Source organism: Ostrea edulis, chromosome 3 (assembly GCF_947568905.1).
Source record: "Ostrea edulis chromosome 3, xbOstEdul1.1, whole genome shotgun sequence".
NCBI classification, from domain to species: Eukaryota; Metazoa; Mollusca; class Bivalvia; order Ostreida; family Ostreidae; genus Ostrea; species Ostrea edulis.
In genome coordinates, this window is record NC_079166.1 from 30,672,579 (window position 1) to 30,688,370 (window position 15,792).

A 15,792-nucleotide genomic window follows, 5' to 3' on the forward strand; every position below is an offset into this window, starting at 1 on the left:
TCGTTCAATCAAATATCAAAATGCAAGGTGAAGATAACGAACAGTGATCAATCTCATAACTCCTACAAGCAATACAAAATAGATAGTTGGGCAAACACGGACCCCTGGACACACCAGAGGTGGGATCAGGTGCCTAGGAGGAGTAAGCATCCCCTGTTGACCAGTCACACCCGCCGTGAGCCCCATATCCTGATCAGGTAAACGGAGTTATCCGCAGTCAAAATCAGTGTGCCAAGAACGGCTTAACAATCGGTATGAAACACGTCAGACAGCATTTGACCCAATGCGAGGTTGTATTGACGAACTAGATCGTTATAACGACCATATAATTTGCGAAATGCTGACTTCAATCGAGACTGTTGAAATCCCTGTACCATCAACTTGTTTGTCAGTAGCTTACCTCGATTTAAAAACTGACTATATCCAGAACAAGCTCTTGCATATCGAATCAGTTGAGATATATAAACACCATATGCAGGTGATAATGGAATATTGCTACATAAATGTGGGAAGTTGAGGATGGAGAAGCTGAAATCATCCCGTTTGTCATACAGTTGAGTTGTTAGTTTGCCGTTAATGTCTACTTTCAATAAAATATCTAAGTATGAAGCAGAAGTGGACGACTCTGTAGTGTCCTTTATTTCCAGCTCACAGGGATATATCAAATCGACATATGAAATATGAAGCATAGATAGATATCTCTTCGTTTTTGTTCACTGAAATATATCGACTCGACGTATGAATGAAAACAGATAACACTTCTACGATATATCTAAATGTCAAGCTGAAGGCAACTGCAAGCTATCCCTTTCTTCTCGTTACAAACTTTGGAATAAATTATCCCTTTAGAATACAAAAACAGGTCAGCTAATACTAGAGTAATACTAGAGTACAAATGATCATGATCATGGAAATTCCAACTCCCTGCTGGAAGATCTTATCACCAAACACTATGGAAATATTGTCAATCACAGGGATGCTTAACAAAGATATTCTTAAGATGACCTACACAGAATATCAATATTTCCATGTTCCATTTTTACAACTGTCTAAGATGTCCAAAGAGCAGGTCTTGAATTCATCTTTGTTGCGTAAAGTGTTGAAAAGTGGTACTTTCGATGCTGTTGATTTGGCAAAAGTTTTATAATCTGAAATACAGTAAAAATTCTCTACATCTTCTGAGAATCTAAAATTGGATTTACACATATTTTTTTTTTTTTTTTTTTTTTTTTTTTTACAAATATTGGGACGCAATAGTCTAAGGGTTCTCCTTCAGAGCAGTTAATATTCTGATGATGAGTAAAGGTATTGACTTGATAAAATATTTACTTGACCCTGCATGCATGAAATGCAAAGATAACAAACAGTGATCAATCTCATAATTCCTAAAAGCAATACAAAATAGAGAGTTGGGCAAACATAGACCCCTGGATATACCAGATATGGGATCAAGTGTCTAGGATCAGTAAGCACCCCTTGTCGACCGGTTACACTAGACGTGAGCCCTATACCTTGATTAGATAAACGGGTTTATCCGTAGTCAAAATGAATGTGCCAAGAACGTCCTAACATTCGGTATGAAGTATGGCCAAACAGCATGTGACCAAATAATAGGCTGTATTGTCAAACCTGATCGTTATAAGAAACATATAATTTACTAAGTACTAACTTTAAACGAGTCTGTTTAAACCCTTGCACCATCAACTTGTTTGTCAGTAGCCTCATCTCTCTTTGAGGGTTTTTTCATAGATTTGGAATCCGGTATCGGTATGGTAACTCATATTCATTAGCTCCATTGACAGGGATATTTAACGGTCTAACACTGAAGGAGGATTTTCAAGAACATCGTCTTTGGAAAAAAAAAAAAGGAACTTTGAGTATAAGTTGGATTACAAACATTGGAATAAAAGTCATGTCCATTTACAATACAGTTAAAATGATATGATTACAAAGACAATGTCGTTACCGGATTTGTCAAATGCAACACATACATAGATCTAATGAAAAGTGAACATAACGATCAGTGATCAATCTCATAACTCCTAAAAGCAATACAAACTAGAAAGTTGAGCAAACACGGATCCCTGGATATACTAAAGGTGGAATCATGTTCCTAGGAGGAGTAAGCATTCCCCGTCGAGCGGTCAACCCCAACGTATGATTATTGAGATTTCCCAAATAAGGGTGATAAAGGTGAAAATAACGAACATCAATCAACTTTATAAACCTTATAGATAAATAAAATGGAGAGCAGGGGGAACAAGGATCCCTGAACACACCAGATGTGCGAATAAGTGCCTAGGAAGAGTGAATATCCTCTGTTGACCAGTCACATTGCTGTGAACTATCTACCTTCGTCGGGTACATGAACGTGGAATAAGCTGTACTCAAATCATTTTAATCACACAATGCACCCTTTGTTCCTCGACTAACGATTTTCCTGTCTATATTCAGAAGACTATGTAATGAACACAATGTCACCGAATGTTTCTAACATACTGCGAGTTATTTAGATAAGTAGAATGTATGTCATAATGTCACTGTTTTCTTATCAGTCTCACAGTGCAAAGACGGAAATATGTTCATCACAGCTGTTTTATATTTCGTTTGTTACTTTCGTGCATTTGGTACTGTGAATTCACTTTCAATTCGATCTGGTGAAACATTAGAGCTAGCGAATAGAGTGGAGATATTGGAGAACCTGATCATAAATCAGCAGTTCAATACCTTGTTTGATGAACACCAGACTAATGTCAGAGAGAAAACTATTCCTCGAATTGCAAATCTTATTCATGAAATGGAAAGTCGAATACGTGCTCTGGAGAATAAAGTTAATGAACAGGAATTAATTATCACCGAACTTAAAAAATCGGAGGAAGACGATGAATTTCTAAGGAAATCCCTTGCGGATTTAGAACTTACAATTATAGAATATAGTCACCGTTTTCAAAAACTGGAAACAAAAGTTGGTAATCAGAAAAAAGCTATTGCTAACCATAGGCGAAATATGTTTGAGGACGATGAACATGGAACATCTATGGACACTCATTCGAACAATTCGGATATTGTGAATCAGGAACTCGATACTTCTAGTCTTAAAAGTGCGAAAAACAGGACTTATCACTTTACCAAAGGGACTGCTAACACAGGAAACAATGAATTTCGCATCAGCACTCCTAACACAAGAAGGAATGGATTTCACACACAAAAACATATTCAAAGTAAGAACACTAAAATTTTGAACTTAGATAAAGTCATAGAATGCGTTTATCTTCTCGCTGGTAAGTAAACACCCACAGAATATCACAGTGTTATACATAAATATACCTCAGTGCGCTTCACACCATATGACGTCACAATGAAAAGTACGTCACGATGTACAGGCCCGCATTTTACTTAATGTCGTAAATTTTGAGGCATGACTGAATATATCTGTGTGAAACAAATGTTCTACAATGGATATACATCCAAATTTAGTGACTATTAATTTGCTATTTTTCATATTGCTATCATTTTTCCATTTTTGATTGATTTTCTTTTGTGTAAACTATAACAGAGCATGTATGTATGAAAACAGATATATATGCGTATCATAACATGCATGTAAATCAAGTATCTGAGCCTGGGTTTTGGACAAAGGTTGATTCTAATTTTTTCTATAAATGATTTCTGTTTGTAATATCTTTATGAATAGAATACGTTCCTGCTTTTGAACACTTTGCAGAGAGAACAGAATTATGTCTGATTAAGATCGTATCGCAATTCATAATATTTTAATGATGCCCATCTATTTGATATATTTCTTATAATTCTCATGCCAATTAAAAGTTTATTTGATCTTTTCATGTGGTTTTAAAATATATGCATCATCCCCAAAGCATTCAAAAATTTTCTCGTAATTTTCCATGTAAACGTACTTATAACTTTTAGTAAAAACTCGTAAGTTACTTCTACGTCTAGGTTAATGGTTACATTTCAGTTGACGGTCTATAATCATATCGCAGGAAAAATGTCGAAATATTCTGTCGTTATTTATTCATTACGGCTATCAAGTGATAAGCCGCACACATGTAACATTTCCTGTCAATGTTTAATGATTATATGTTGTTTATTTTTGGTATTGTACCAGTCTCCAATTTTCAATATATTGCATCCGCACTATGTACTCTATGTAATATTCGAATTATATTGTGACCTTGAAATCCCCCACATCTACATATAAGCATTTGAAAATGCTTCATCTGCATAAATAAGCTCACGTTATATAAAGATGCACAAGTTCAGGTACATCTGCTATAGCCAATAGTACTTTTTTAAATAGATATTCTAGATATATTAAAAAGTGCTGGAACCAACCTCAGGCTGATTTATTAATGGTATGGTATGTATGGGAATGTGGGCAACTCTGTTAATTTACTGATGACTTTCGAAATATTGTTAAATTATAGGTTGTTTATTTGAGTATGCTCTAGCTCCCAAAACTTTTCATTTCAATGATTTTTATATCTTTTTGAGTATGGCATTATATGTTCAACTGTTAACCTGCATGTACATGAACCTTTATTTATAAGCAGGGTCTCATGATATTTTCCAAAAATAAATCGTTACATAATCATTACCCTACGTCATAGGAAATAGTCACGTGGGACATGTATGACTGCTAGGTCTCAGTCAACATACGGGTAGCATTGTTTCGACCTTTAACTGTAACAATCATTAATATAATTGTGGATGTATAATTTAATTTCACGTCAGATTTACAGTACATTTCGCCATAACATAATTGTGTTAAGTTGATAATGCTCATTATGATTTATAGTTCATATTAATGAGAATAACCAACACTGTACGATCAATGGGTATTAACGATAGCCCATGGTAGTAAAATGCATTAATTTACAGGAAATATGATTTTATAATAAACATCACTGGTCATCATGCAATTGTTTTATAAATCGCAGAGGAACATAATTCAGATAAGAGATTTCAAGGTCATCGTGAAGGATGTACATTTTCCATTCTCAATAATCCATTCATAATATATTCAAGATAAGCATATTGATTTAAAGTTAAATTAATGCTATAATTTTTAAATGAAAAATACATACTAATAAGGTTGTTATTTCGAGTGGTATTTTTATTTGTCACAACATTGAACGATTTTTCTAAAAAGCAATAAAGCACATTATCATAATCTTTAAAAATATCAATCTATTTCAATTTTGTAGGGACTATTCATATTGATACTAATTATTCCAGGGGTGAAGAACAGCTCACTTCAGGACATTTTTCTTAGACCATCTCTTAAGAGAATGTTTCAAATATTCTGAAGCCATTTACTCTTTTAATCCATTTCAATAAATGGGTGATTTTGTTTTCAGAAAGACTGCTTGCTGCTGTTCCACATACCACAATTACACCAGTCACAAGCAATACCATAGCTTTCTATGCCACCATGTCAAGTACTAGTCCATCAATATCCGTACAATATCCTCTGAGGTTTGATGTTGTGAAAACCAATCAAGGAAGTGCATACCATCCAACCACTGGGGTATTTATGGTACCCGAATCTGGAGTATATGTTTTCACTTGGACGATAAGAATTGCTGCTGATGACTATCACTCCACGGAGTTAGTGGTGAACACAGAATCCGTGGGCATTGTTCATCTAAACTCTCAACAAACAACCAGTGAAGTCACAGGAATAGTAGTTGTCCATGTCGATAGTGGAGATGACGTCTTTGTTAGAACTTACGGAAGCTACAACCATGGCGTCATCACGAGTGACCATGCAGGACGATCATCCTTTGCTGGATGGAAACTTGCATAAACACCCTTTCCAAATACCAAATGTTAACGATATTTGTTAAGATTAAACTCCATCTATTCAAGAATTACGTACATCTAAGTTCCAAAATGATTAATTCATTGACTGTATTACTTAGTTTATGATATTGTGTATGTACATTAATGAATGTTTTCTAAAATCAGTAAAGAATCATTGTAACAAATAAACTTGTTATTCATATCGTATTCATGGGAAATTTTAACATGCATCACAGAAAAGACAATCATTAGTGTTGAATTTTGAAGCAGTGATTAACATTCAATGGGCATTCCGGGAAAAAAATGAGATTGATTGTCCCAAGACAACTACATCACCTTACTTGATGGTCTAAACGGAATGTGGCACATCAAACTATCCAGTTTATTATGAACAACCAATATACCAATAAAAGAAATACATTTTAGACTTTCATGAATTGATCACGCATTTACTAGTCTATATCCAAATCACCATCCCCATTTCATAAAGTCATTGTCGGCAGTCAGCGGAAAGTGCAGATATAAGCGAAATATATACCATGGTGTCATTCTTTTCTTATCTGTCTCACAATAAAAAGACAGAAAGATGTGGATTTCAGCTGTTTTATGTCTGTTTTTCTATTTTCATGCTTTCGGTACAATTAATTCACTCCCAAATGGATCCGGTGAAACTTTAGAGCTAGCAGAAAGAGTGGCAATACTGGAGGACATGATCGTTAATCAACAGTTTAATATCCGGTACGATGAACACCAGAAAGATATCGGGGAGAAAATTATCCATCATACTACAAGCCTTATTCATGAAATGGAAAGTCGAATACGTGCTCTCGAGAATAAAGTTAATGATCAGGAATTAATTATCGCTAAACAGAAAAATTCTGAAGAGCAAAATCATTACTTAAGCAGAAGTTGTTTGAGAACGATGGACATGATACATATGTAGACTCTTCTATTTACGAATCGGATATTGTGGATCACGAGCTGAATAACTCAAGTTATACAACAATTATAGACAAGAATAGAAACTCGAAGAAAGCAGCCCTAGACACGGTTTTGGCCAAATTCTGCTCGGCTTTTATGGAGGAAAATATTTTTGCGTTCCAGATATTTTCCTATCAAATTTCTAAAAGAGTAACTCATAGTAACTCTCAAAAGCATATGGAAATCAACTTATCTATGCGCATGCGTAATACATAATCAAATAAAGTAAGGGCTTTGAGGCTATTTGTGGTGGGTTTTTTTTTAATGGTTTTTGTATAGATAAACCAGTGAAATAGAACACCTCTTCCCTCGTCGCCCCGAATAATTTTTATATGGTTTGAAAATTTACTAAATAAAATGCAAATAATATTTGTTATGATCAAACTCCATCTATTCAAGAATTACGTGGATCTAGGTTCTAAACTGATTAATTTATTGACTGTCTTACTTATTGTATGATATTGCATTTAAACAGTAATGAATATTTTCTGGATTTAGTAGAGAACAACTGCGACAAATAAACTTGTTTATCATATCGTATTCATGGAAAATTTTAACATATATGAAAGAAATGACACTCATAAGTTTTGAAATAGTAATTAATATTCATTGCACATGCCGGAAAAAAGTGTTATCATATGAGATTGATTATCTTAAGAGAACTACACTACCTCATTTGATGGCCTAAATGGATTGAGGGATATAAAAGCAAGCAGTTGATTATGTAAAACCCAATTAAAGAAATACAAAATTTTAAACATTCATAAATTGATCACGCATTTCCTAGTCTATATTCAAAACACCAATATCTCCCTGTCATAAGGTCATTATCGGCGGTCAGCGGAAAGTGCAGAGATAAGCGAAATATATACCATGCTGTCATTCGTTTCTTATCTGTCTGACAATACAGACAGAAAGATGTTGATTTCAACTGTTTTATGTCTGATTTGCTATGTCTATGCATTTGGAACAATTAATTCACTCCCAAATGGATCCAGTGAAACTTTAGAGCTAGCGGAAAGTGTGGCGATACTGGAGGACATGATCGTTAATCAACAGTTTAATATCCGGTACGATGAACACCAGAAAGATATCGGGGAGAAAAGTATTCAATACTACAAGCCTTATTCATGAAATGGAAAGTCGAATGCGTGCTCTCGAGAATAAAGTTAATGATCAGGAATTAATTATCGCTAAACAAAAAAATTCTAAACAGCAAAATTATTATCTGAAGAAAACTGTTGGAGATTTAAAACTTTTATTGATAGCATATGACCAGCGTTTTCAAAAATTGGAAAGAAAAGTTGGCGATCAGGAAAGAATTATTGCTGGCCTTAAGCAGAAGTTTTTTAAGAACGATGGACATGATACATATGTGGACTCTTCTACTTACGATTTGGATATTGTGAATCGTGAACTGAATAGCTCTAATTATACAACAATGATTGACAGGAATAGAAACTCGAAGAAAGAAACTCCAGCCACAGGAAATAAAGACAATCAAAATGGAGTACAATGTAAGAGTCACTCAACTTCGTTATATTTCCTAAAATAAGCGTTCATTTCAATAAGCATTATCATTTTACCCTAGTTAAACAATTACATGCTATATCTATACTAACATTGTGCAAGTATTGAATTAGACTAAAAATTCGAGATATTTTCAAATGATATCTGAAATCGAAAAATTCCGATCATTTTTATGTGACCAAAGCCTTTTGGCGTTTCTTTCAAAATTAAGTTGAATGGGTATTTCTTTATGATATAAATATTTTTTGATTTGGAAAGTGATCATGAAATCATTGGTGGTAGTTAAATCATATTATTTGATTTTGTGCGTTTGATAGAATCCCTCGTTTTTTTTTTTCAAAATTCGTGTTAAGGGTATTCCTTATATCATAATATTTTTACGGATGTCTCAAACTGTTCTGACTTTTGTTCAATGAATGGATGATTGTTTACAGGCAGACTGCTACCTATCGTTCCATCTACCCCAGACACAGGTAATACCATCGCATTCTACGCCACCATGTCTAAAAACACCCCATCAATAACATTGCAACATCCTCTGAGATTTGATGTTGTGAAGACCAATCAAGGGAACGCCTATCATCCCTCAACCGGTGTTTTCATGGTACCACAAACGGGAATGTATGTTTTCACTTGGACAGTAAGAATAGATGGCGCTAACTATCACTCCACTGAGTTAGTGGTGAACACTGAATCTATGGGCATTGTTCATTTAAATACTGGTGGAACAACAGCCGGTGAAGTCACTGGAATTGTAGTTGTTCATGTCGATAACGGGGACGATGTCTTTGTTAGAACTTATGGAAACTTCAATGGTGGCTGTGTTTTGAGTGACCATGCCGGACGATCATCATTCGCTGGATGGAAATTGGCATGAAAATGCATTCCAAAAAGCAATTTATAACGACATGTCAATTTAAAATAAAAACACAATCATTCTGATTGAGTACTTTATTGCAACTGTAATCATTGCCTTGTTTACAGATAGTCTGAATTTGAAAAAAGGAATTTAATCACAATACTATTTTTGCTTACCCATAAAATCCTTAATTTGATTGTTTTACTCATGGAGAGAAGTCGTCATCTAATAGGTGAAACAACACTAATTTTGATGTGTAAAAGGTGAGCAGTCTCACCTGAAAGAGTAGTGACTCTTCCTTCTAAATACTGAGCATTTTGATGAAGGAGGAGTGGCTACATATTTCATAATTGTTCAGGTTTGACACGGTCAATTGTACAAGGGGCTCATTCCCATGACCTCCTAATGGAGAACGATCTAACTTCGGAGATATCCACATTACACAACCGTTCATAGTGACACTGTGATTGATCAGTCCCAAGTAAGATGTTTCAATAGAAATGTGAATCGAAATTCGTGTTATTTAGTGTTTATAAATATACTGAAATAAATAGTGCACTATATGACGATTCCAAAACAGCAAATCAACGGAAAGGGTAAAGATAACAAACACTGATCAATTCTAAAAATCCTATTAAAAACATAACTTGAAAGGAGAGCGAACATGGATCACTGGAAAAATTGATCATATGCAGACCATATTTTGGCGTTTCGAATCAGTTTTGATTCCTTGCGCAAATGATAATGGAATATTGCTATATAATTGCGGAAAGTTGCCTATCTATAGGCTTAAGTAATTCAGTACTTGAAATTGTCATAATGTTGATTTGCTGGGTTTTGTTTTTATTAACGTCTATGTTCAGTTAGACAACTAAATATGAAACAGATGTGAAAAAGATTTCCTCTAATTCGAGTTCACTGGCATATATATTTAATCGACATAAACTGTTGATGTCAAATTAAACTACTAGTAATTTAACTTACATACATACAAATGTCAATTTAGGACAATGCTTACATAAAGAAATCTGCTATATCGTTATCATCGAATAGGTCTGCTGATTTGTGCATTTCTCCCGATTTCAGTAGTTACCATTATTAGCCAGATGAATCAATGACATTTCCGCAAATCTGTAAGTATTCACTATGTTTGACATAAATATATACAAAATACCATCGATTGGTAATATATGTACTTTATCGACGACACCAGAACATAAAATCGATTATTCAAATGAAGACAGCTTCGTCAGAATACTTCAGATATAAAATCGTTCTGAGTTGAAATACTTTCCTTTTAGTGTTCCCTTTCAGCATCGGTATTTGCTTGTTCTTTTTTTCCTATTCATAAAATATTGTCTTTGACACCCCACAACTTACTATCGGAGTTCTGCTTTTTAATCTCAAACAGAAAAACACTGAAAGCACAATTCTATGTTAGCTATTTTAATACATGATGAAATGTTTGGTCCATTTTGTACAGTATCTACATAATTATATGTACAATACTACCTGGTGTCGAGTCGTGTACGGTCTCTGAACTGTTATTATCCAATAACGTGTTTTGGGAACTAGATATTTCCCCCAAGAATTTGAACCAGTTTAGGGGCCTAAACGTCTATTGTATAAATGGACTGCGTCTCAGTTTCCCCATGAAGAAGTTGACATACGAGGGTGCTTATTTGTTCCCATGCATGTAGCGTGTCACTGATTTGAAGATGGTGATCACCATTGAACATTAAATTATTGAAATTTAAACTATGTTCTAGGAGCTTAGTAAGGGACTCCGTGAAAGAGCTATCGACGTCTCTAGTATCTCATACTTATCTGCAATATTCTATAACCTCCTCATGCAGACTGAAGGGACTACTATTGGATCAAAATGTGGGCGAAACTATGCTTGTGTGTACATGGGTGATGGGAAGATTTCATTTCGAAAAATATATATGACAAACTACCATTATTTTATGTAAGATACGAGGGTTGTTCGATATATTTAATGTGTATTGTACCACAGCTCGATAACGCTTTGCACGATTTCATGGATGATGATACTCTTGAATAGCTCTATTCAATACATTTCCAACGGTATAAACAAGAGCATTCAGCTCCACATAGTTTTAAGCTCATAGTAATTTGAATAGAGCTAGTCGTTGACCACTGTTGTAAAGATGGTTGGGAAACAGGTTGAGAATATTGAAGGAATTAGAGCTTATATAAAAGTTTGCATAAAACCCTGTCATTCAGTAATGCAGACTTTTACTGAATTGGAAAAACATTATGAGTCTGAGACGGTATCTTATGAGACAGTTCGTAGGAGGAGAAAGACATTTCTGACTGGCACAGAGCCCATCAAAGATGCAGCAAAATCTGGTCGACCTGTGACTGTAACAGGCAAGGCAAATGTCTCAAGCGTCGGGGAAATCATCGAAAGTGATGGCAGATACAAAATTCGTGATATTGCCAAAACTTTTGACATACAGCTATTGCGGGTGCATTACATTTTGAAGCAGATGGATACCGCATATATTGACAGATGGCCAAAAACGGATACAAACACAAGCCGCTAAGCCATTGGTCAAAATGTTTCCCAAATTCAATCAAAGACAATTTTCAAACATTGTTACTGGTGACGAAACATGCACTATTTCGAACCAATAAGAAAAATTGGGAAAACAATATGGCTAACTAAACACCGTAGAAGACCTGTAGTTGCCAAAATAACCATAAGCACAAAGAAGGTTCTTTATTGCATATTCTTCTCATATGATGGACTAGCCTTAAAATTCCGGTGGCGAAGGATAACAGTGTTACAGGTCGGTATTACCGAAATGTTATGCTCAAAAAGCTCAAGAAATATTATCATAAACGACGCCCTGTGTCAGGATTTAGGCATGTGATTCTACTTCATGCTAATGCTACACCACATATATCTGAGCTTGTCAAGCATTTTGGAAGTCGGAGAAGGTTACCGTCTTGTCACACCCAGCATACTCTCCAAATATAGCCCAGTGCGACTATTTGCTTTTTCCAAAACTTGAAAAGTTCTTGTCTGGTCGTCGTTACAAGTCCTGACAAGCACTTGGTTCAGCCATCAGTCAGTGCGTCAGAGGTCTACCTAAATCGTGACGCATTTCAGAGATTGAAATTATGTATTTCAAACAGCAGGTAATACTTTGAAGGGATGTAATGTCCATTTCACCATTTCAGTCGAATGCTTTTAAGATATCGTACAATACACATTACATATCGTGCAGCCCTCGTATATTAATTATATTTTTGGCATCTGGACGGGTACATAAGAAGAACTGAAACAATTATGTAAAACCGCACACGTCGACACGACACAGGTGAACAATGACGATATTTAATTCGATGAAGGCATATTTCTAAAGGTAACTAGTTGCAGATTTAGGAATTTGATACGGAAAGTGGGATATTTGACCTGGTTTAGATCAGTAAGATTTGATAGTGAATGTGGAAAATGCCCAACATTTGAGTTGAGATTATGGAAATTGCTATAATTGAGAGGATAATGTACCGATCCGTATTACTTTTTCAAATTTACCATATCAATGTCGAAAGACATGTATGAAGGCCAAACATATGATTTGAGTGCAACTTTTACTGATGCCGAGGTGGTAAACAACTGCAAATCCAGCGGATAAAGGTAGCTTTACGTCACTTGTATGACAATGTAATAGTTAAACGAGGGATTTCCCCTACGTGATACGATGTTTGTTTATATATTGACAAACGATTTTTACTAAAATATGCGACGCTTGGAAGAATTTCACTTGAATTTGAATATGCTATTATTACTTGTTATTTTACTTGAAATACCTTAACCCCGTTGTGCAAAAAGGGCAGTTTATGTCAATATGACATTAATTATAACGTATCAATTTGAGGACTGTAACGGTAACATATATCATATGAAAATTATATCAATTGTAAATGCAACAACATTGTGCATGTGAGAGAAACTGGGAAAACTTTATACCATAAGCATGTTTTGAATTTGACATTTATAGACGAGAAACTGAAGACCCTGTTCCTATTCATTTCTACACAGATTATCATATTCTAGAAGATTATCATATAATAGGAATTGAAAAACTTTACAAAATGACATCTATCGTCGCTTTAAAGGAAATTTTTGGAAGAAAAATCGAATGCATATGTAACGTTCGAAAAAAAAAGAGAAGATTTTTGACTTTCATAATTAAAGTTTTCTATGCATAGAACGCGTTATAATAACTGATTTTCACATTTTTTTTAAAAATTGTATATATTAATGTATTTACGATTAACTACTTACTGTAAAATTTCATATTTGTGTTCACTTAGGCCAGACGTAGACTGTTTTGTGGACAAACATTTCTAAAATTTTACTACACTACTTACCAAATATTTAATCGTACACATATTCATATTTAAGGATATGTCCACGGGGTGAGTGAATATTGTTAATTTCATTATTAGTCTCTTTCCTTTTTCATTTTTTTTTCACGCAATATCAACGTTGTCATTACTTTTCAATTGTAATACGCACAATGACGCCATGATTCTTTTGTGTGTATATTCTTGCGTTACGTTGCTATGACTGATAAACACGACTGAAGAACACCGGTAACGTGTTAGAAATATTTTAAGAAAGTGTTTAAAGTTTTATCTATCTATTTATTTATATAACGAAATTTGTAATCATGATTTTTTTAAACCAAATAACAATTGAATGAATTGGTGATTTCAATAAAAAGATAGTTAGATCTATGATGAATATTGTCATGTTGATTTTTTATTTGATGTGCTAAAGTTTTGTCACTTTGATTTTGTTGTTGTTTATTCTTTACTGAATGGTAGCAAATGCAAGTTGTCATATTGTTCTTTGCATATCTCCTACCATCAAGTGAATTAAAAAATTAGCCCATGCCAATGAATGACAATAAGTTTATGCAAGGTGAAGATAACCAACAGTGATCAATCTCATAACTCCTATAAGCAATACAAAATAGATAGTTGGGCAAACACGGACCCCTGGACACACCAGAGGTGGGATCAGGTGCCTAGTAGGAGTAAGCATCCCCTGTTGACCGGTCACACCCGCAGTGAGCCCTATATCCTGATCAGGTAAACGGAGTTATCCGAAGTCAAAATCAGTGTACCAAGAACGGCTTAACAATCGGTATGAAACACGTCAGACAGCATTTGACCCAATGCGAGGTTGTACTGACGAACTAGATCGTTATAACGATCATAGAATTTGGGAAATGCTGACTTCAATCGAGATTGTTGAAACCCCTGTACCATCAACTTGTTTGTCAGTAGCTTACCTCGATTTAAAAACTGACTATACACAGAACAAGCTCTTGCATATCGAATCAGTTGAGGTATATAAACACATCATATCTAATATGATAATGGAATCAAAAACAGACTTTGATAAGTGTGGCTTATTCAACAAATGAGTGAAAACAACTTGATAAATGTTTTGATTATAAACGTTAAAGATAACGTTTCAGTTTGTATAGGTGATGAACCTTGTATACCAAATTATAATGTAATAAATAAATAATAAAAATAACAATGGTTGGATATTTAATGCTCTACACAAATTGCCATAAATTAAATTCATTCTTATTTTTACGAAATGGATCGATGAATTGAGAATATTTTGGTGGATTATAGGTCTCCAGAAATGTTGATCATCCGGATAATTTCATGAAAGGTGAAACTAACGAATGATTACTTATCTCGTAACTCCTGTAAACAATGCAAAATAGAGAGTTGAGAAAACACGGACTATCGGATACACCAGGAGTGGGATCAGATGCGTAGGAGGAACAAGCAACCCCTATCAAGTGGTCATACCCGCCGTATGTCCTACATCTTGATAAGGTAAACAGAGTTTACCTTATCAACTCTGGTAAAGTTGTTTACTTTACCAACTTTTATTTTTTGTTTGTTTGTTATGATGATTTAGTTTGTCAATGCAGCCTTTTATTGGTCAAATGTTGTCTGACACATCCTACCAAAAGTCACACATCCTACAAAAGTCACACATCCTACAACAGAGTGTATTTTCCTACAACAGAGTTAGTTCCTTTGAAATTGATGGCGGAAAGGTGGCTGACTGAAACTAGTGCTCGTAATCTTTTAGACTATTATCTAATTTTCACAAAGAGATTTCAAAATGCTTGTAAATTGATGAAAGAAAATCTCAAGAATTATCCAGCCAAAATGAAAATTGTGTATGGCAAAAATGACAAATGGGTGGTTTTTCTTTCTAGCCATGACATCCATGTTGGCTTTAGTTTTAAGAAAAACCAAACTATTTCCAAACATCTGGTCTAACTTTACTTGAGTAATGATATATATCAAACATATATCAATCGAAATAAAGTTGTAAAAGGTAGGCAAAGCTGCGAAACTAGCTGGTGTCACTGAATTCCCACTTTTTTAATATGGAGTCCACTCTGTATCTACCCGCACACAATATAAAAGCGGGGGTAAGAGTCAAAGGAATCTCGGATTAGGTATCAACTTCATAGGAAGCCTTCTCCCCTTTCAAATATATTGATTACAATGCTGAT

General features: G+C 34.6%; 2 protein-coding genes across 2 annotated transcripts; both read left to right on the forward strand.

Moving 5' to 3' along the window:
• The first annotated feature begins 2,548 nt into the window (after window positions 1–2,548).
• Window positions 2,549–6,251, forward strand: LOC125674940 (uncharacterized). Its single transcript, XM_048912337.2, has 2 exons — window positions 2,549–3,221; window positions 5,382–6,251. The coding sequence occupies exons 1-2, from the start codon at window positions 2,579–2,581 to the stop codon at window positions 5,828–5,830; spliced, it is 1,092 nt and encodes a 363-aa protein (XP_048768294.2). The 5' UTR covers window positions 2,549–2,578; the 3' UTR covers window positions 5,831–6,251.
• A 1,430-nt stretch (window positions 6,252–7,681) lies between these two features.
• Window positions 7,682–9,276, forward strand: LOC125674938 (uncharacterized). Its single transcript, XM_048912334.2, has 2 exons — window positions 7,682–8,324; window positions 8,772–9,276. Exons 1-2 carry the CDS (start codon window positions 7,883–7,885, stop codon window positions 9,212–9,214), a joined length of 885 nt encoding a protein of 294 aa, XP_048768291.2. The 5' UTR covers window positions 7,682–7,882; the 3' UTR covers window positions 9,215–9,276.
• Window positions 9,277–15,792: the final 6,516 nt, after the last annotated feature.